The sequence below is a fragment of the Narcine bancroftii genome, chromosome 5 (assembly GCF_036971445.1).
Source record: "Narcine bancroftii isolate sNarBan1 chromosome 5, sNarBan1.hap1, whole genome shotgun sequence".
Lineage (NCBI taxonomy): Eukaryota > Metazoa > Chordata > Chondrichthyes > Torpediniformes > Narcinidae > Narcine > Narcine bancroftii.
Window position 1 is genome coordinate 228405988 of NC_091473.1, and position 22375 is coordinate 228428362.

General features: G+C 37.3%; 1 protein-coding gene across 25 annotated transcripts in view; it reads left to right on the forward strand.

Annotated features, from left to right (window-relative positions):
* The window catches only part of LOC138764999 (ankyrin repeat and SAM domain-containing protein 1A-like), a 335613-nt gene that overhangs the window by 47385 nt on the left and 265853 nt on the right, over window positions 1-22375 (forward strand). For 15 of the 25 annotated variants that reach the window (XR_011358405.1, XR_011358406.1, XM_069941579.1 and 12 more), the window contains exons 2-3: window positions 8407-8487; window positions 14467-14567. Coding sequence is in view for 22 of the 25 variants with exons in the window: in XM_069941579.1 (XP_069797680.1) it covers window positions 8407-8487; window positions 14467-14567 (182 nt within the window). In the remaining 3 variants the exon portion in view is untranslated. Of the gene's footprint in view, window positions 1-8406; window positions 8488-14466; window positions 14568-17065; window positions 17157-22375 lie in introns of those variants that run through there. The other 10 variants (XM_069941585.1, XM_069941586.1, XM_069941590.1 and 7 more) reach the window with 3 other exon arrangements.

The following is a 22375-nucleotide window of genomic DNA, read 5'->3' on the forward strand; positions in this document are numbered from 1 at the left end:
GACAATAAATGCTGGGTGCCAGTTGTGCCCAGATCCTGAAAATGAATGAAGGGAAAAGTTATCTGAAATCCTAATTCTAATTTTAACGTAGGTATATTAATATCACCAACTTGCAAAGTAAGATGCAGAAGAATGGGATGATTGGCATAAGTTGATTTCATGATATGCATTGATTGATAGGAAAGATGGTTTTTAACCCAGGGTGGAAGTGCTAAATAAAAGATTAAGGTTAAGAAGAGAGAGAAAAAGTTTTTAAGGATATCTGCAAGGCTAGAGTTTTTTTTTAGACAGTGGAATGTGCCTGGAACATGATCTCAGGGGAGGTATGTTAAGCAAATGTGATGGGCATGAAGGTAGACATTTGAACAAGCAGGAAACCGGGTAATGGACCGTGTGAGCATTAGATTGGCATCTTGACAAGTGCTGATGTTTTGGGCCAAAGGGGCCATTGGTATGTTGAACTGTTTTGTGTTCTTGATGGAGAATTTATATTGTGGAATAATTTTCTGTTCCTTATTATTGTGAATAACTGTTAATTTTGTAGTCCAAATCCACTGTACATAAAAAAAATCCCAAAACAAAAACCTATTCCAGCAGCAAGCTTCTTTTGCTACTCCTATTTATCCCTCTGGTCTCAGGCTAAATGGGAATGAATTTTAATTCTGCAGCAAAATTCCAGTTTATTTCGAATTGTTTCAATTTCACATTAAGTGATGCACTTTTGAGGAAAAATGATTTAAATTTGTACTGTATTGTGCAGTAAATTCCTACACAGCTTATTCAAAATTATTTAAATTCTTATAAATGTTTCCAGAATGCAGTTGGCATTATATTTGTTACATATTGGTGTATAACTTTATGTCGTAAGAAATGGCAAGTTTAATAATATTTTATTTGTTGTTTGCTCCAGTGATTGAAGGTGGAGGTAGATGCCTGGAAATGTTTTTTGTCAAAAAAATTGTTAAAAGATAAAAATCAAATTCTGCAAAAAGAAGACAAATTTGTTTTGGCTCTGCCAAATATAATATTTAATAAACTATTGCTTGCATAATGCACAATTTTCCTCTGATGTAGATTTCTTTTTGTTCAGCTTCTGATTTTTCTGAAAATTGGAGTTTTTCATGAGTTAGTTTTCTGTTCTGAATATTTTTACAGGTTCTTTAAGCACAGTTACATCTTTTTGAAGTAAGGATATTTTTTTCTCCCTGGCATTGGTAGATTGAAAGTATTCAGAGTCAACATAGAATAAACTCCTGAGGTAACTCGTCCATACCAACCAATATGGCGTGGTTAGCTTAGCGGTTAGCACAACACCTACAGTGCCAGTGACCCAGGTTTGTACATTCTCCCTGTGTCTTCATGGGTTTTGTCCTGATGCTCAGTTTCCTCCCACCCTTCAAAACATATGGGGTGTAGGTTAATTGGGTGTTGGGTACAGAACTGGCTCGTGGGGTGGAAGGGCCTGTTGCCATGGTGTATGTCGAAATAAATATGGTATTCTGGATGAATCCAATTTGTCTTAATCAGTTTGCCTCCAAGCCCTTCTTATCTTTCCATCTATTAAAATGTCTTTTGAATGATATCCATCCTTTCCCAATTATTCAATGCCTCCTGTCCTGGCAGTATCCCGCTGTATCTCCTCTGCACTCTTTCCAATTTATTGATGTCATTCTGGGTGACAATAACTGCATACATTACTCTAACTGTGCTTTGAACCAATACTTATACAGGTGAATCATGAATTCCCAACTTTTGTTGTACCCCATACAGAGAAGGCCAGCAGAGTAAGGAGTGCAAGAAAATCTGGACTTCTTAAATCTGACAAAAGCAGTCTCCTTTTTCCTAACCAGAGCTTCAACATCCTTCATCACCTAGGGTTCTTTTAGCTTGACAGCATTACATTTTACTATTACAAGAACATGCAGTGTTGTAACTTTTTCTGTCACCTTTTTTTTAAAAAAAAGTCTCACTCCCCATCTGTCCACTTAAATGCAAACATCCCAATTAACATCTCCAAGTTCCTGCCAAATTGCTTTGAAATCACCCTTATCCAAACTAAGGCCTTAACTTACTCTGTGATTAGTAAGGGATCGCTTAAGGTGGTATGTGAGTGGGAAGGGAAGGTTGAGAACCACTGCTCAAGACCCAATTGTTACTGAAATATTTTACTTGAGAAAAATTGTCATTGGCCCATTTCCTTTGGAGTTATGGAACCTTACACATAAGTCAATTAGGTACGATTAAGACAGAGGTTTTCACATTTTTTTCTTTTCACCCACATACCACCTTAAGCAATTCCCTTACTAATCACAGAGCACCTATGGGATAGGGAATACTTAAAGTGGTATGTGAGTGGAAAGAAAAAGGTTGAGAACCATTGATTTAAAATGTCCTTAGGATGTGGTGCTGGAGGTTTGAAGGGTAGCTCATGTGATTCCATTGTTTAAAAATGACTCCAAAAGTAACCCTGTAAATTATATGCTGGCGAGCCTGAAGACAGTAGTAGGTAAATTATTGGAAGATGTTCTTGGAGATCAGATGTACAAACATTTGGTAGCTTGGGACTGATTAGGGAAAGTCAACGTGGCTTTGTGCATGGTAGGTAGTATTGAACCAATCTTGTAGAGTTTTTCAAGGAGGTTACCTGGAAAGTTGATGAAGGAAAGATTGTGGATGTTGTCTACATGGACTTTAGTAAGGGCTTTGACAAGGTCCCACATGGGAGGTTAATCAGAAAAATTCAGACATGAAGTATTCATGGAGAGGTAGTCAACTAAATTTGGCGTCGGCTACACGGGAGAAGGCAGAGAGTGGAAGTGGATCATTGCTTCTCAGAGTGGAGGCCTGTGATTCGTGATTACCCTCAGGGATCGGTGCTGTGACCATTGATGTTTGTCATTTGTATCACAGATCTGGACGATAATGTGGTAAATTTAATTAGGAAATTGCAGATGACACTAAGATTGGAGGTGTTGTGGACAGTAGGCAAGGCTTTCAAAGCCTGCAGAGGGATCTGAACCAAGTGGAAAAAATGGGCTGAAAATGGCAGATAGAATTTAATGCAGGCAAGTGTGAGGTGTTGCATTTTGGATGGACAAACCAAGCAAAGATATAGACATTAAATGGTCAGGCACTGAAGAGTGCAGTAGAACAGAAGAATTTGTAATACAGGTAGATAAGGTTGGAAAGAGAGCTTTTGGCATATTGGCCTTCATAAATTAAAGTATTGGAGTTGAGATGTTATGGTACAAGACATTGATGAGGCCAAATTTGGAGTATTGGGTGCAGTTTTGGTTAACAAACTACAGGAAAGTATCAATTAGATAGAAAGAGTGCAGGGAAGATTTACTGGAATGTTGCCGGTTAGGAATTTATTCCCAAGGAACATAGAAGAATGACAGGAGATTTGATATAAGTATTTAAAATTATGAGGGGTCTTGACAGTAAATGTAGGTATACTTTTTCCACAGAAGTTAGGTGAGATACAAACCAGAGGAACATGGGTTAAGGGTGAAAGGGGAAAGGTTTAGAGAGCGAACATGAGGGGGAACTTCTTCACACAGAGAGTGGTGGGAGTGTGGAACAAGTTGCTAGCTGAGGTGGTGATTGCGGCCTCAAGTTTAATTTTTAAGAATTTGGACAAGTACAGTGTGCAGGTCAGTAGGACTATGGAGAATAATAGTTCAGCAAGGACAAGAAGGGCCTGTTTTTTGGCTGTATTGTTTTATGGTTGGTTCTGTGACATCCTAGGATGATCTTCTCCAAGTATGTTGTTATGATTTCCTTGAAGAAAACTGCAACCCACTTCTATGCTCTCTTACCTACCTCACTATCATGTCTATAGCATCTGTATCCCAAAACAATGAACTGCCACCCTTGCCCTTCTCTCAGCCATATTTCTATTATGGCTGCTATATTATTTGATGCAGAGGAATTTCTTAAGCCAGAGAATGGTAAGCCTCTTGAATTTGTTGCCATGGGTAGCTGTGGAGCCAGGTCGTTGGTATATAAGGCAGTGATTAATAGCTCTCTCAATGGTCAGGGGATTGGGGCAGAGTGGAAGAATGGATCAGCTAATGATGGAATGTCAAAGAGGACTTGATGGGCAGAATGGCGTTCTTCTGCTCCTAAATCTTTTTTTTTTTTTTTTTTTTTTAATTTTTTTATTTTTCACACCATAAGTCACATTAGCCATGATATACACTATTTCTTTTCACACATATACAGTGACTTTTTCTCCCCCCCCCCCTTTCCTCCCAAACCACCCCCCCACCCCCCCCTCTCATCCATTTTAGGTATACAATCTAGGTTGCATTAATCCAGTCAGACAATGTTGTCATTCAACAAAATTACACCAGAAATTCTACTGAGTCCATTCTTTTCTTTCCTTCTCCTTCTATCAACTTAGGTAATGTTTGTCCCCGGTAGGTTTTCGCTATTGTATTTAATGTAAGGCTCCTATACTTGTTCGAATATTTCAATATTATTTCTTAACCAATATGTTATTTTTTTCTAATGGAATACATTTATTCATTTAAATTTGGTAGTTTCTTCCTTTTAATTTGGTTATGTATTCCATTAATATTTAAAGACATATAGTTCAGCGTAGCCCTTTTATATTTTGTTTATCTTCTCTTTCCGTTTTTCCATCATTACCTTTCCTCCTTTTCCATTTCTGTTTTCTTATTTTCAACTCTTCATAAGACAACATTCCTACAACATCTAACATTTTCCTTATTCTCCTATTTCTATCTTATTTATCCCCAATCTCCCCTTCACCTCCTGAGTTGTCCTTTATCCCTTGTCGGACAACCACATCTCCCCTCTCCATTTGGATTTGCGAATCCACTCGCAAGCGTCAACTGATTGTGCAGTGACCGCTATTTCCCCCCACCCCGCCTCCCCCAGAAAAGATTTCACTTTTCATATGTCACAAAGGTCCCTCTTTTAATTCCCTCCTTATTCTCTCTATTCCATTACCTTCCCTTATTAATTCTTGTCTATACTATCTATATTTTCCTCTAAGTACAGATACATTCATGTATGCTCATTGTCTCTATTCACTCTTATACCTCTTTACCTGCATACATATCAATCGTGATCATTTTTACTCTCATTACCCGTCTTCATCCCTCAGTCTATTTTTGTCTTTACCCACATACATATCAGTCGTGATCATTTTAACTCTCATTACCCGTCTTCCTCCCTCAGTCTATTTTTGTAATTGTTCTGCAAATTTTCGTGCTTCTTCTGGATCCGAGAATAGTCTGTTTTGCTGTCCTGGAATAAATATTTTCAATACCGCTGGATGCTTTAGTATAAATTTATACCCTTTCTTCCATAAAATCGCCTTTGCTGTATTGAACTCTTTTCTCTTCTTTAGGAGTTCAAAACTTATATCTGGATAAATGAAGATTTTTTGCCCTTTATACTCCAGTGGTTTGTTGCCCTCTTTTACTTTTTCCATTGTCTTCTCCAGTACCTTTTCTCTTGTAGTATATCTTAGGAATTTTACTACAATAGATCTTGGTTTTTGTTGTGGTTGTGGTTTAGAGGCCAATACTCTATGTGCCCTTTCTATTTCCATTTCATGCTGTAGTTCTGGACATCCTAGGGTCTTAGGGATCCACTCTTTTATAAACTCCCTCATATTCTTGCCTTCTTCATCTTCCTTAAGGCCCACTATCTTTATGTTATTTCTTCTGTTATGGTTTTCCATTGTATCTATTTTTTGAGCTAGTAGTTCTTGTGTCTCTTTAGTTTTTTTATTAGATTTCTCCAATTTCTTTTTTAAGTCTTCTACCTCCATTTCTGCTGCTACTGCCCGCTCTTCCATCTTGTCCATTTTTTTTCCCATTTCTGTTAAGGTCATCTCCATTTTAATTATTTTCTCCTCTGTGTTGTTTATTCTTTTTCTTAAATCCTTAAATTCCTGTGTTTGCCATTCTTTAAATGATTCCATGTATCCTCTAATAAGAGCAAGTATATCCTTTACCTTGCCTCTCTTTTCTTCTTCTATTTCACCATACTCTTCCTCTTCTTCTTCCTCTGGGTTGACCATCTGTTGTTTCTTTGTTGCCCTTTCCTCCTCTTCTATCTTGTTTCTATTGTCTTCTGTGGTCTCTTCTTGCTGCAGGTGTTCTGCAGCTGTCGTTGCCGGCTGTGGAGATCGACTCCCCAGCTGGTCCCCCCTCCCGTCGGTGTGTTTTTTTTCATTCGCATCGCGCACTTTTACTCGGCTCAGCGAGCCATTTTTGTAGTCCATTATTTACCGACCTGAGGGAGCGGGTTTCTCTCTCCGCAGCGGGCCTCTTCGGACAGGTAAGGCCTTCACCTTTTTCCTCCTTTGTCTTCTCTTCCTCTCTTCTTACCGTTGCTTTCGACTTTTCTTTTTTTGTCGCCATCTTCTTTCCACCTTTATACTCACTTTTCTGTAACTTTTATTTCTGTGCCTTTGTGTTTTCTCTTGTTTTTCCCGACTTTTCTGGAGAGGGCTGGAGTTCACCGTCCGGCCACTACTCCATCACGTGACTCCTCCCTCTGCTCCTAAATCTTAAGGTTTAGTATTCCATTTTCTTGAGTCAATCCACACTCTAAGTTCATCTGCCTTGATTGTTATGCTTTTTAATATTGAAATAAGTGCAATTTAAACCACAAATCTTTCCTTTCACTTTGCTGTGCTCCTGTCTATTCAATACATTTGTTCACTTTGAATTCAATAATAACCCTCAACTTCTCTGCACTGAACCATAGCCCCCTGCTAATTGATTTCAAACCTTCAGATGTAACCTGCACCATGTTGAAGTTATTAAACTGATCTGTGTTTAACCCCATGTGGTTGCACTGCCACATTTGACCTTGTGTGGTTCTACATTGCATCTTCAGCGAGTGAAATGGCCTCAAAGAAACTGTCAAAGATGGGGAAACCGGCATTCTGATGGTCCTTGTGGGAAAGCTTCACTTTTCTTTTGCCTTCCAGTGACTTCTCCATTCCTGGGTGCTGATTATTTTCTGTTGTTTTTCCATTTTAAAAAGAACGGAGTGTTTGAAATTTCATTCCAGTCCAAACATGTCAAAATCATGTTGAGTTGATTCGACAGCAATTTTGCACAAGGAAAAATCGATAATTAATTCAGGACCAAGTTGCTGACTGTAGTGTGCCTGCTGTATGATTAGCTTTGTGAAAGTTGCAATTTGCTCTCTGACTCAAATTCAATTGACCAAGGTTATACAAGGTCCATTTTCATGTGTAAACTCTGCACAAGGAAATAGCGAACAAATGTGAAAGTGCTAGAAATGCTCAGTGGATCAACTGTGGGCATCAGTGAAGAGAGAAACGGTTAAAGCAAACCATTTTGGTGTCAGTGCCTGAAATGTTATCTCTGTTTACAGATGCTGCCTCATCCAGAGAATATTTTTAAGGGTGGTTTGTTTTTCAGATTTCCAGCAATTTCAGTTTAAGTCATAAAGTTGGGGATTGTCTGTTTCAGTCTATATGCCCTTTTCATAACATTATAGTGATTACGAGCCAACCTCTTCTTAATTAATATGGAGCTTCATTCTTTGAGGTTTTCCTCCTTTTAGTTTCTCTTTCTGTTCTTGATACAACATAAAATTCAAACAGTTCACTGTCACTTCCAAAGTTTAAAATTTTATTGGTTATGACAATCAATTGCTTGACTGGTTCACTCTAGTTTCATACGCTCTATAAATAGTACATAAATTAAAAAAAACTATTTTGTAAATATGGATATTTAAGCATTTTCTGAATTTTAACACCTTTTTTTCTTTTTCACCCTGTTGATGCTGCAGATCTAAATAGATCTAATTTCTATTTGTTTACTGGCAAAGACATCTTAAAAATGGCTGCTATCTGTTGGCACGTCAAAGCAGTGTTAGTGGAATGTGAAGGTCACTCAAAGCTGTCATGTCATGAAGAGGGAGGGAAGGGTTGATTGGTTTGGAGTAGTTTGTTTATATGTGTCAGCACCACATTGTGGGTGAAGGCAGTCCTGTGCTGCACTGTTCTATTTCTGTAGGGGCAAAATAAACACAGAAAAGGCACTCTTAGTTCTAATATAATTTCTCTGCACAAGACTGAGAAACATTATATGCTTCATTTTGTGATATCCAGTTACATTGAAATATCGAAGGATGAGATGTGTTTTGAGGTATTCACCTCCAGATTGACACCTCCATGCAGGAATCAGCTGAGGGTGATAAAGGGCATCAGACATTGTCTTGCCATGTCATACTTAGAGACTTTTTTTTATCAATCATAATGAGTTTTTCAGTTATTTTAGTGCAAGCATGTCTATTTGCTGAAACATTTTTTGCTGTATTTTTTGAGTGTAATATTTTGTTGTGGAATGTAATATTCTGAAAAAAATTTGTTTTTATTTTCAGTATTTGGAGAGGGCCAAATGTCAATTGTGCGGATTGCTCGGGATATACTCCACTACATCATGCTGCTCTAAATGGACAAAAGTAAGTGAGGAACTTGCAGTCAAAATAATTGGATTTTTGCTCAGTTTTATTGAGAGAATGAATCATTCAGTGTAAAATTATGATATGGTGACCATCTTGCTCCAATGGTTGGTTTCCTTTGCAATACAAAAGAAAAAAAAAGCTTTACAAAAGAAAGGTGATCGTTGAAGTTTGTGTGATTTGCTGAGTTTCTTCAAAGCAATACTACTGTTGTTGATTGGTGTTTGATCATGTATGGTTGTAAAGAGAACAATTCACATTCACTGCTGAGGAATGGATAGGAATTGAGGATGAAATCTAAGCCCTTATTCTCACCATTTTGTTTTAAATATATTTTGGATTAGAACCCTAGAAGTACAGAACACTACAGAACACTGGTCCTTCTCGTCTGTGCGGAACCATTCTTTTTGCCTCGTCCCACTGACCTGCACCCAATCCATAGGCCTCCATACCCCTCCAATTCTTCTCAAATGTTAAGATTGAGCCCCGCATTCAGCTGGCACCTTGTTCCACACTTCCAGCACACTCAGTGAGAAGAAGTTCCCCCAAAACCTTTCACTCTTAACCCATGCCCTCGGGTTTATATCAAACCTACCCTCAGTGGAAAAAGCCTAGCTACATATACACTGTCTGTTGTACCCCTCATAATTTTAAATACCTATCAAATCTTCCCTCATTCTTCTATGGTCCAGGGAATAACATCCTAACTTGCTTCACCTTTCCCTGTAACTCAGTTCCTGAAGTCTGAGCAACATCCTAGTATCGAAGTTCTACAGAGTGTTAAAGGAATGGACAGATTTCAAGATTTCTTTTCCTGTAGCTACAAAACTGAAAAAGAAATAACTACATGAAACTGAACCTTAATTTGTGATATTAATTTCACTTGTGGATTTGGATAAACTTTGGTAAGTGTTTACTCTGGGGAAAAGGCCTGGTACAACATGTTGCAATTTGAACACAATTTCTGGAGGGAAGTACCCAAATAGGATCTCTTAAAAACAAATTTTGCATTTTGTTCATGAGCAAGGCCCTATCTAAATTTTGTTATTGTACTTTCAAGACAAGTAATCTCATCCTTCAGTACAGCAGATAGTGCAATAATAATTATAATAATAATTTCAATAAGTGAAGGATGGATATCACAGCAAGTGAAAGAGCTCATAGTATAGTGCTACAAAGAGGAAGTGCAGGGTACATTGTTAAGTACAGTTAAAACAGTGTAAGGGCATCTTGTATTAATGAGAGGTACATTTATCAGTCTGATACTGCAGGAAAGTAGATGTTGATACAGTTTAAGCTGCATTTATCTTCCCTTCAAAAATAATTCTACCTAATAAAAATAAAAAGGGAAAGTGGTGATGAGGAAACGGAAAGGAAATATAAACAAAGTATGAAATGGCCATGTTGAATGATATGACTATAAATATTAATGGAATACATAACCAAATCAAAAGGAAGAAGCTGTTAAATTTACTGAAGAAAGAAAAAATTGATATAGCATTCGTGCAAGAAACACATCTAACTGAAGTGGAACACAAGAAATTAAAGCGAGATTGGATAGGGCATGTAACAGCAGCATCATATTATTCAAAAGCCAGAGGAGTATTAATCAATAAAAATGTACCAATCAAAATAGAAGAGGATATAATAGATCCAGCAGGGAGATATGTAATGATAAAATGTCAGATATATTCAGAATTTTGGAATTTGCTCAATGTATAAGCACCTAATGAAGAAGATCAAAAATTTATGCAAGGTATCTTTTTGAAGATCGCAGATGCGCAAGGGAATATACTAATAGGAGGGGATTTTAACCTTAATTTGGACTCAAACATGGATAAAACTGGAAAAAAGACTAACAGAAAGAACAAAGTAACCAAATTTATAATTAAATCGATTCAGGAAATGCAACTTTTGGATATATGGAGGAAACAACACCCAAAGGAAAAGGAATATTCATATTATTCGGGTAGATATAAAACATCCTCAAGGATAGACCTATTCCTGTTATCAGTTCACATTCAAGGAAGAGTTAAGAAAACGGAATATAAAGCTGGATTGTTATCGGATCACTCACCCCTGTTATTGGCAATAGAGCTGGAGGACATCCCACCGAGAATGTATAGATTGAGATTAAACTCCATGCTACTTAAAAGACAGGATTTTAGAGAATTCATTGTGACAAATTAAAATGTACTTTGAAATAAATATGGAATCAGTGAAAGATAAGTTTATACTATGGGACGCAATGAAAGCATTCATAAGAGGACAGATAATAATTTATGTAACTAAGATGAAGAAGGACTACAATCAAGAAATAGAACAGTTGGAAGGGGAAATAACAAATACAGAACAAGAATTACCAATAAAGGAAGATACAACGAAAAGAAGAGAATTGACAGATAAAAAAATAAAATATGAAACACTACAAACATAAAAGGTGGAGAAGAACATAATGAAGACAAAACAGAAGTATTATGAACTAGGAGAAAAAAATGCACAAAATACTAGCGTGGCAGCTTAAGACAGAACAAACTAAAAGAACAGTATTGGCATCAAGGAAAAAGGACAAACAAATTACATATAACCCAACGGAGATCAACATAAACTTCAGGGAATTCTACGAACAACTATTCAAACTGAAAACGAAGGGAAAGAAGACAAAATAGATGAATTTCTAACTAAAATTGAACTACCAAAATTACAAATAGAGGAACAAAATAAATTAACAGAACCATTTGAAATAGTAGAAATACAAGAGATAATAAAAAAACTACCAAATAATAAAACACCAGGAGAGGATGGATTCCCAATAGAATTCTATAAAACATTTAAAGACTTATTAATTCCTCCTTTCCTGGAAGTAATGAACCAGATTGAAAAAACACAAAACATACCAGATTCATGCAAAACAGCAATAATTAAAGTAATACCAAAGACAGGGAAAGATCCACTAACACCAGTATCGTATAGACCAATATCTCTACTTAACACAGATTATAAGATAATAGCTAAACTATTATCAAACAGATTGGCCAACCATGTACCAAAAATAGTAAAACTAGATCAAACTGGATTTAATAAAAAAAAGACGAACAACGGACAATATCTGTAAATTCATTAACTTAATCCATGCAATACAAGGAAACAAAACTCCATCAGTGGCGGTTGCTTGAGACGCAGAAAAGCCTTTGACAGAGTAGAATGGAATTATTTATTCAAAGTACTACAGAGGTTCAACCTACCAGAGAAATATATTAATTGGATTAAAGCATTATATAAGGGACCATTGGCGAAACTGACAGTAAATGGATATATATCAAACCAATTTAAATTCAACAGATCAACAAGGCAGGGATGTCCTCACTGTTTGCGTTAGCTATAGAACCAAATAAGAGGGATAAAAATAAAAGAGAAGGAATATAAAATCAGTCTATTTGTGGATGACGTCATATTATACTTAACAGAACCAGAAATATCAATAAAAGAATTACATAAGAAATTGAAGGAATATGGAGAAGTACCGGGGTACAAGATCAACGCAAATAAAAGTGAAGCAATGCCAATGAATAATACGGATTTCACAAAGTTTAAGAAAGAATCACCATTTAGATGGCAAACAAGCAATTCAATACCTATGTACACAACTAAATAATAATCTTGGCCATCTATACAAACTAAATTATCAGCCATTAATGAAAAAATTACAAGACGACTTAGAGCACTGGAAAAACTTACCACTAACACCGATAGGAAGGATAAACTGTATTAAAATGAACATCTTCCCAAGGATACAATACCTATTTCAATCATTACCAATTCACCTAACAAAGAAATTCTTCAAGGAGTTAAAGAAAATAATAAGGAAATTCTGATGGAAAGGGAGGAAACTGAGGATAGCTCTAGATAAATTAACAGAATGGTTCAAAAAAGGAGGCTTACACCTACCAAACTTGAAGAATTATTATAGAGCAGCACAATTAAGATACCTATCAAATTTTTATCAAACAAGGGAAAAACCAGATTGGACCAGATTGGAGCTAAATAAAGTAGGGGAGAAGATACCTGAAAATATACTATATAAGTGGGATGATAAATTGGTGCAACATAGGAATTCATCAGTATTGCACCATCTGCTCAACATTTGGAATAAAAGGAATAAAATAAATTATCAACTACTAAAATTAATATTGACACAAAATCAACTAATCCCTTTCACAATAGATAACCTTTCCTTCAGAGAATGGGAGAGAAAAGGGATCAAAAGAATAGAAAATTGTTTTTCGGGAAATAAATTATTATCTTTTGAACAAATGAAGGACAAATATAACTCACGATACAATGTTTGCATACCACCAACTGAAAACCTAATTGAAGGACAAATTAGGAAACAGTCTGAGGTTACCAGAAGGAAGCAATTTTGAATATGTGATTACAGATACAATAATAATTAAAAAATTTATAACAAACATGTACATCAAACTGCAAGAAAAGGAGAACGAGGAAACAAACTGTAACCCTAAACAAAAATGGGAACAAGGTCTAAACATAAAGATAAAGAATGAAACATGGGAAAAGCTATGCTCCGGAACTATGAGAAATACAATAAACACGAGGTTACGAATGATACAATATAATTGATTACACAGGCTATACATCACACCCCAAAAGTTTAATACATGGGACCCAACAGTATCAGACAGATGTTTTTGTTGTAAGGAGGAAACAGGAACAATAATACATGCAATTTGGGCATGTGAGAAAGTGAAAAAATTTTGGGAAGATCTAAACCAGATATTAAATAAAATCACAAAAAGCAATATACCAAACAACCCAGAGATCTTACTTCTAAGTAATATAAGAAATAAAGAATTTGGACTCGATTTGGATGGAGCACAAAAAAGATTTATTATGATTGCCCTAGCTGTAGCAAAAAAATGTATAATGTCAACCTGGAAATTAGAAGACAACTTGAGAATGCAACAATGGTACATAGAAACAAATAAATGTATTCCATTGGAAAAAAATAACATATAATTTAAGAAATAACATCACAATATTCGAACAAATATGGGAACCATACATGAAATACAATAGAGAAATCCTACCACGGACCTCCGCCACCTAAAGTGACAGAAGGAGAAGATAACGAAATGAACTGACCCAGTATGTAAAAGTAAAAGACACAAATTTCTTGTTTATTTTTATTAAGTGACGACATTGTTTAACGAGATTGAACTTTGAATAAATAGGAAGGAGGGTAAGGGAGGGAGGGAGGGAAGGGAGGGGGGAAAAAGGGGAGAAAATGACTATATATTTAAGAGAAAAATGTCTATGTATTTTGGTCAGTATGGTTCATCGTGTGAAAAGTTTAAAAAAAAATTACAAAAAATTCTAGCAACTGACTTGAAAATTACCAGTATGGTTTAAAGAAAATATGACTTCTATGCAGTCCTATTTGTCTTGTCGAACTTGAATTTTTGTTTCAAAATTCATGCAGCAATTTAGGCAAGGATTTGATGATAAAAGATTATTTACAGGAACTTTAAAGAACTTCGTTGGTGACAAAGGATTTGAGTGTCCTAGAACCTCACAAGTTACCAAAATATAATTTAAAAAAATTATTTTATTGAGGGCATTTGGAATGTGACAGGAAGGAAGATGTGCTGTAATTGAGTTGATCTTGAGAACATCTTAACTGGCATTTTATATGACCATTGAAAGTATTAAAACAGCAAAAGTGCCTCAGTTTAGTACTACCACTCTGTAGCACTGACCTCCACCATTATGAAATTCTTGGAGCTTCTTCCCACGGGCAGCGAGACTGCTGAATGACTTACTCATACTAACCCCCAAGAGTACTATCTAAGTTTTAAATTTAAATGTAGACATACAGTACAGTAATAGGCCCTTTCGGCTCATGACCCTGAGGCGTTAATTGCACCCAACTGACCTGCACCCCTGGTATGTTTTGAACAGTGGGAGGAAACCCATGCAGACACAGGGAGAATTCCTTACAGACTGTCCCAGATTTGAACCCTTTTCGCTGATGCTACAGCAGCTTTGCGCTAACAGCTATGGTAACAATGCTGTAAATAATATTTTTATGTATGTTTTCATGTACTGCAAATGTATCATTTGTCTATATGTGCAGTATGTCTGGTTGTGTGTTTGCATCAAATACCGGAGAATGCTGTCTTGTCAGGTTCTACTTGTACAATCGGATGATAATAAACTTGAACTTGAAAAGCTGAGATACAGAAGTATTAGAGCCAGAACCACCAGGCTGAGGAGAAGCTTATTAGCATGGGAAGTGAGTCTGCTGAAAGACTGATGAATTGTTAAAACAACTCTCTGAAATTCTATTTATTAGTAATATTTTATTTAACTTTCGATATACTGTGCATATGTATAGATTGTATGTGTGCAATCCATGAGGGTTTGCACGATTTTGCACTGCAGACCAAGGGGTGCTGTTTTGTCTGGTTGTTCTAGTAAAATCAGATGATAAACTTGAACTTGAAAAGCTGGAAACTCAGCAAATTAGGTACCCACTGGGGAATGATAGTCAGAGTTATCATTTCGGGTTGATGGTGTTTCAGACGTGCTGTCTGTCTAATATTACAGCCTGGTCTACTGTTGAATAAGATCATGGTTTGAACTGATTTTGGCCTTGGCTATCCTTGCTCTCCATTTGTTACAACCTATTTGAAGTAATAAGAATGTTTAATGAGACATCCTCATGGCTCCTTGAGACGGAGAATTGCTTGTCTGCTGAGAAACTCCTCCTTTTCTCCCTCTTAAATGAGCGAAAATTACTCTTGTGACTCAAGACTCCACTGTCAGATTCACTTCCAACAGAATCATCAAATTTGCAGATGATAGAACAGTAGTTGGCCTCATCAACAACAATAAGGTGCATCACAGAGAGGAGGTTTAAAGGCTTGTAAAATGGTGTGAGAACAACCTGAGTCTCAACATAAACAATGCAAAAGAGGTGATTGTGGTCTTCAGAAGGATGAAGCTCGACCATTCTCCATCGCACATCAATGGTTCCGTCATGGGCAGCACAAATTTCCTCAGTGTGTATATGAGGGATGACCTATCTTGGGCTCACAAGATCTTCTCACTACTTAGGACAGCACAGAAGCACCTGCACTTCCTAAGGAGGCTGAGGAGAACAAGCCAATTGGTCTTCATCTTGACAGCCTTTTACGGAAGTGCAGTTGAGAGAGTCCTGCCTGGCTGCATCATCAAACGATATGGTAACTGCAAAGCATCAGGTAGTTTTTACAGATGATCATTAAAACAGCAGATAGGATCACTGAAGTCTCATTTTCCTCAGCAGATGACATTTACTGGGAGAGTTGCCTAAATAGGGCTCAAGGAATTACAGAAGGCCTTTCAATTCACTGAACAATATCTTTAATTTACTACCATCAAGAAGCATCAAAATCAGGGCTGCCAGGCTGCGGAATTGCTTTATCCCGCAGCTTGTGTGGACTGATGAACAGAATCCTGTAACCATGTCAATCATCCTATTTTAATTATTTATGTGATCATTATGCACTGTGCAATGTGTTTGCACCACTGTCTGGAGAGGCACTTTCGTTGGGTGTATATATACAATCAGAAGACAATAAACTTGAACTTTAACTTATCTGGCAGCCTGCCCTTCAGTCTGGACTACCACTGTGAAGAAGTATCCTTTCAACATTCAGTACATTCCAACTAGATTATCTTTATTCCAAATGCTGTGAAGTGCAGACTTCAATCTTGTAAGAATCCTTTCTTGGCAGTCAGTCCAACACTATTACACTATGTTCGAATCTGGTGCTTTCTGTAAGGAATTTGTACATTCTCCCTCTTAACTGCATGAGTTTCCCCTGGGTGCTTCAGTTTCCTCCCATTCCCCAAAAATGTGTGTGATTTTTTGGTAAATTGGTGGATTTCGGCAGTGTGGGCCAGAATGTTACTGTGTTATATATCCAAATTAAAAAAAAATAAAAATAAAAAAAAAAGAAATTCCCAGTTCAATAAGGAGACCATGACTGTACATAGTACATCAGATTTAGTCTCTTCTCTTCTCCCGACACAAGGACTTCATCTGAATAATTAACAAAGAAACAGAGAGAATTCAGTGTTGATAGCTGTGGGATAGCACTATTTTTTCTACGCACTTGAATGTGAGCTATTATACCAAGTTCTTTTCTGTTGGTGAGCCGATTAAATTTTCCATTGTATGTTATTGAACAATTTCTGGAAATTCAAATGCATTACATTTACTGATTCTTTTATCTGCTCTGCTAAGTATAACGACCATTCAATTTATGAAATATTTATAAAAGCATAAGAATCTAAGAAATAGAAACAGGAGTAGTTCATTTGGCCTGTTGAGTCTACTCAGCCACTCAGTGCAATCATGGATGATTTTTTGTTAAATATTTTATTTAAGTGATGAAAATAAGAAAAAGGACTCAATTAATGCAATAACAATAATACATTGAATATAAAATCATAGAAAAACATTCATAAGGTCCGGGAAAAAAAATAAAAAGGAGAATCCCTTTTCTCCCAGCTCCCCAGATTCGAAAGAAAAGAGGACAGACAGCAGGGATTGGAAGGAGTCAAAAAGAAAGAACATAGAAAAAAAAAGCAACAGGTGCAAGGTTCAATATCATTTTAAAAATATTAAACTTCTAATTGACAAATCAAAATAAATTATACCATCTGGGCATTTACGTATTCTAATTAAGGTTGCCAAATTTTGACAAACGCACTATATTTTTTCCCAAGGACTATAAGTAATCTTCTCAAGGGGAATGCAACTTTGCACTTCCATGTACCAACAATCAATACAAAATAGGGAATTGGATTTCCATGATAGCACTATACATATCGTGGCTATTGGCAACGCAATTTTAATAAATTTAGATTTAGTCCTGGAGAAGTTAACTTTTATAACTGCCAAATTCCAGAGGAGTCACATGATGGAGTAGTGGCCGGACGGTGAACTCCAGCCCTCTCCAGAAAAGTCGGGAAAAACAAAGAAAAACACAAAGGCACAGAAATAAAAGTTACAGAAAAGTGAGTATAAAGGTGGAAAGAAGATGGCGACAAAAAAAGAAAAATCGAAAGCAACGGTAAGAAGAGAGGAAGAGAAGACAAAGGAGGAAAAAGGTGAAGGCCTTACCTGTCCGAAGAGGCCCGCTGCGGAGAGAGAAACCCGCTCCCTCAGGTCGGTAAATAATGGACTACAAAAATGGCTCGCTGAGCTGAGTAAAAGTGCGCGATGCGAATGAAAAAAAACACACCGATGGGAGGGGGGACCAGCTGGGGAGTCGATCTCCACAGCCGGCAACGACAGCTGCAGAACACCTGCAGCAAGAAGAGACCACAGAAGACAATAGAAACAAGAAAGAGGAGGAGGAAAGGGCACCAAAGAAACAACAGATGGTCAACCCAGAGGAAGAAGAAGAGGAAGAGTACAGAGAAATAGAAGAAGAAAAGAAAGGCAAGGTAAAGGATATACTTGCTCTTATTAAAGGATACATGGAGTCATTTAAAGAATGGCAAACACAGGAATTTAAGGATTTAAGAAAAAGAATAAACAACACAGAAGAGAAAATAAATAAAATGGAGATGACCTTAACAGAAATGGGAAAGAAAATGGACAAGATGGAAGAGCGGGCAATAGCAGCAGAAATGGAGGTAGAAGACTTAAAAAAGAAATTGGAGAAATCTAATAAAAAAACTAAAGAGACACAAGAACTACTAGCTCAAAAAATAGATACAATGGAAGACCATAACAGAAGAAATAACATAAAGATAGTGGGCCTTAAGGAAGATGAAGAAGGCAAGAATATGAGGGAGTTTATAAAAGAGTGGATCCCTAAGACCCTAGGATGTCCAGAACTACAGCATGAAATGGAAATAGAAAGGGCACATAGAGTATTGGCCTCTAAACCACAACCACAACAAAAACCAAGATCTATTGTAGTAAAATTCCTAAGATATACTACAAGAGAAAAGGTACTGGAGAAGACAATGGAAAAAGTAAGAGAGGGCAACAAACCACTGGAGTATAAAGGGCAAAAAATCTTCATTTATCCAGATATAAGTTTTGAACTCCTAAAGAAGAGAAAAGAGTTCAATACAGCAAAGGCGATTTTATGGAAGAAAGGGTATAAATTTATACTAAAGCATCCAGCGGTATTGAAAATATTTATTCCAGGACAACAAAACAGACTATTCTCGGATCCAGAAGAAGCACGAAAATTTGCAGAACAATTACAAAAATAGACTGAGGGAGGAAGACGGGTAATGAGAGTTAAAATGATCACGATTGATATGTATGTGGGTAAAGACAAAAATAGACTGAGGGATGAAGACGGGTAATGAGAGTAAAAATGATTACGATTGATATGTATGCGGGTAAAGAGGTATAAGAGTGAATAGAGACAATGAGCATACATAAATGTATCTGTACTTAGAGGAAAATATAGATAGTATAGACAAGAATTAATAAGGGAAGGTAATGGAATAGAGAGAATAAGGAGGGAATTAAAAGAGTGACCTTTGTGACATATGAAAAGTGAAATCTTTTCTGGGGGAGGCGGGGTGGGGGGAAATAGCGGTCACTGCAAAATCAGTTGACGCTTGCGAGTGGATTCGCAATTCCAAATGGAGAGGGGAGATGTGGTTGTCCGACAAGGGATAAAGGACAACTCAGGAGGTGAAGGGGAGATTGGGGATAAATAAGATAGAAATAGGAGAATAAGGAAAATGTTGGATGTTGTAGGAATGTTGTCTTATAATGAGTTGAAAATAAGAAAACAGAAATGGAAAAGGAGGAAAGGTAATGATGGAAAAACGGAAAGAGAAGATAAACAAAATATAAAAGGGCTACGCTGAACTATATGTCTTTAAATATTAATGGAATACATAACAAAATTAAAAGGAAGAAACTACTAAATTTAAATGAATAAATGTATTCCATTAGAAAAAATAACAGATAGGTTAAGAAATAATATTGAAATATTCGAGCAAGTATAGGAGCTTTACATTAAATACAATAACGAAAACATACCGGGGACAAACAGTACCTAAGTTGATGGAAGGAGAAGGAAAGAAAAGAATGGACTCAGTAGAATTTCTGGTGTAATTTTGTTGAATGACAACATTGTCTGACTGGCTTAATGCAACCTAGATTGTATACCTAAAATGGATGAGAGGGGGGGGGGTGGGGGGGTGGTTTGGGAGGAAAGGGGGGGGGGAGAAAAAGTCACTGTATATGTGTGAAAAAGAAATAGTGTATATCATGGCTAATGTGATTTATGGTGTGAAAAATAAAAAAAAACAAACTGTCAAATTCCTCAGAAGAAACAATTCCAGGTCTAGAGGGAAGTTCACCCCCACAATTTTTGTCAACACTTCCCTCAATTCTTTCCAAAAGGGTCTTAATTTTGTGCATAACCAGGTGGAATGTAAAAGGTACCAACATCTATACCACACCTAAAACACCTATCAGAAAATTCTGATTTATTTGTATGCATCTTTTGAGAGTGAGGTATAATTGGTGCAGAAAATTATAATGATTCAGTCTATATTGAGAATTAATTAAGGCAGTCATACTATCTAAACATAGATCTGACAATGCCCAAATCTGATTCCCATCTTTGCCTTGATCCTTGTAGATCAGATTTTGATCTTGGATCAGAGCATATATATTAGAGATAAATTTGGTTGCATTCTCCTTTCGAATTAGAATTTCCATGTCTGAGCACATTTCTAGGACCATTAATGGTCCCCACTTTGTGATCATGGATGATCTGATGATAGGCTCATATCAACATACCTGCCTTTTCCCCATATCCCTTAATTCCCTGACTGTGTCAAAATCTATCCAACCATGTCTTAAATATATTTACTGAGGCCGCCTCCACTGCTTACTGCTTCAGTGGGCACCCAATTCCACAGATTCACCTCCCTCTGGGAAAAATAGTTTCTTCTCACCTGAATCCTAACTTCACTGTCCTGAATCTTGAGGCTATGTCCCCTCGTTATAGTCTCCTCAACCAATGGAAACAACTTAACCATATTGAGCAGCATTTAAGCCACCTCTTTTTTTTTTAAAAATAAAATTGCCTCAAAAAACCCCCCTGGGTCTTCTATGAGAAGGTGACATTTTGGTGCTGCCATTTTGGGCACTGAAATACAAACGTAGTTGAGGCTTTCATCTGCAAGATGGCGACTGGAGGAAAGTGCTCAAACTACTCACCCAGCTTCATGAAGCTCATGGAAGTGCTGCAGCTGTCCAAGAAGTGGGCCTGCAGTTTCATGGACTGCCTTCCTTCTGGTGGCCTGTGCTTTACAAGCTGTCACTTAAATCCCCTGATGAGAAGGCCGACCACGGTGGCCCCTGCTTGCACCGCAATGGCTGTGTTTATAGTACAGGAACATGCCAATGGTTTGAGGCGCTGGGCCTTGATGATCAGGCTCCACGCTGAGCCTTACTTCGGCCCCCCCCCCGAGCAAATTGAATGAGGCGCAGGGATGGGTGGCAGCAAGCAAGCACTCTGTCGAGTCAGCTCAGCATGGAGCCTAATCACTGAGGCCAAGTGCTCCTCTCAAAGCAAACGATCAATCATCTTCTCCCTTTCTGTTGCTCTTGTGACTGGCTTCTCTCCCTCCTGCCCCTGGGCACCCCATGTTTCGGCACACCTGTCAATTGGTGTTTGCACGGAGCGGGGGTGGGGGAGAGAGGCCTTGAGCCTCGGCGTTTGGCAGACAGGAGGGCGCATTGCTGCTGTTGGTCATGTGCAAGAAGGCTTTGATGTCTCGGCCGTGCAAGGCTGGAGTGTTTCCATCGAGGTGAGTGAAGGCACACACGTGCACGCACAAGCACACGTGTTATATCTACAAGGGGCCTTGCAGGAGGAACCCATTTAACCCAGCCATAAATACACTAAAACAATTTTTTGCTAAAACCTCCCCCTAAATGGAGGGGGGGGACAACGACTTGTATGCCAGTGGGTCCTATGTGCCAACAAATATGGTACCTACCTCTATCTTGCTTAATCTTGCCTTGCTTAAATTTATACATTTCAGTAAGAGCCCCTCTCATTCTTAATTAGGGCAAGTACTGTCCAAGATGACTCGATCTCTCCTCCGCCTCTAAAGCTAGTACAGCCTTCCACAAATAAAGCCATGTTAATTCTTATTGATTGTATTATGATTTTATTACGTCCTGCTGCTACTTGATAACAGATACCAGCAGTTTGCCAGTGACAGATGTTAAGATAGCTGGCATTCTGTTTCCTGCTTTCATATCTTACTCTATTCTTGAATACCTGCACTGAACTGGGATAGATGCAGAATGCCTATCTTGCTGCTTCAGAGTATCTGCATTTGTCGACGTGGTCTGAAGAATGATTGGGCTTTATTCCTGAAAATTTGATACCTACTAATTTTGTGGAAATGGAAATTGACAAGGATTAAAATATCAAATACACTTAAGCCCTATTTTAGAAATCAATTAATTGAAGTTAATTTTCTTCAATATAGAAGTCATCTTAAAAATCCATTTAAGCATTTTTTTGGAATATTTTATTTTTTCCATAAATAAACACAGTAAATTCTCATTCATATATATATATATATAGCATCATCTGTTATTGTCCTTTTTATTGGTGTAGTTATAGTTATAATTGGGCCCCTATATAATCCAAATATGGCTGCCATATCTTAACAAATATGTCATATTTGTTCTCTAAGCTAAATATAATTTTTTTCATAGGCATGCAATTATTCATCTCAGTAGTCAATCATGCTTTATGTAGTGGGGAGTCAGATTTCCAAGTGCAGGTACACGATCCTTTATCCAGAA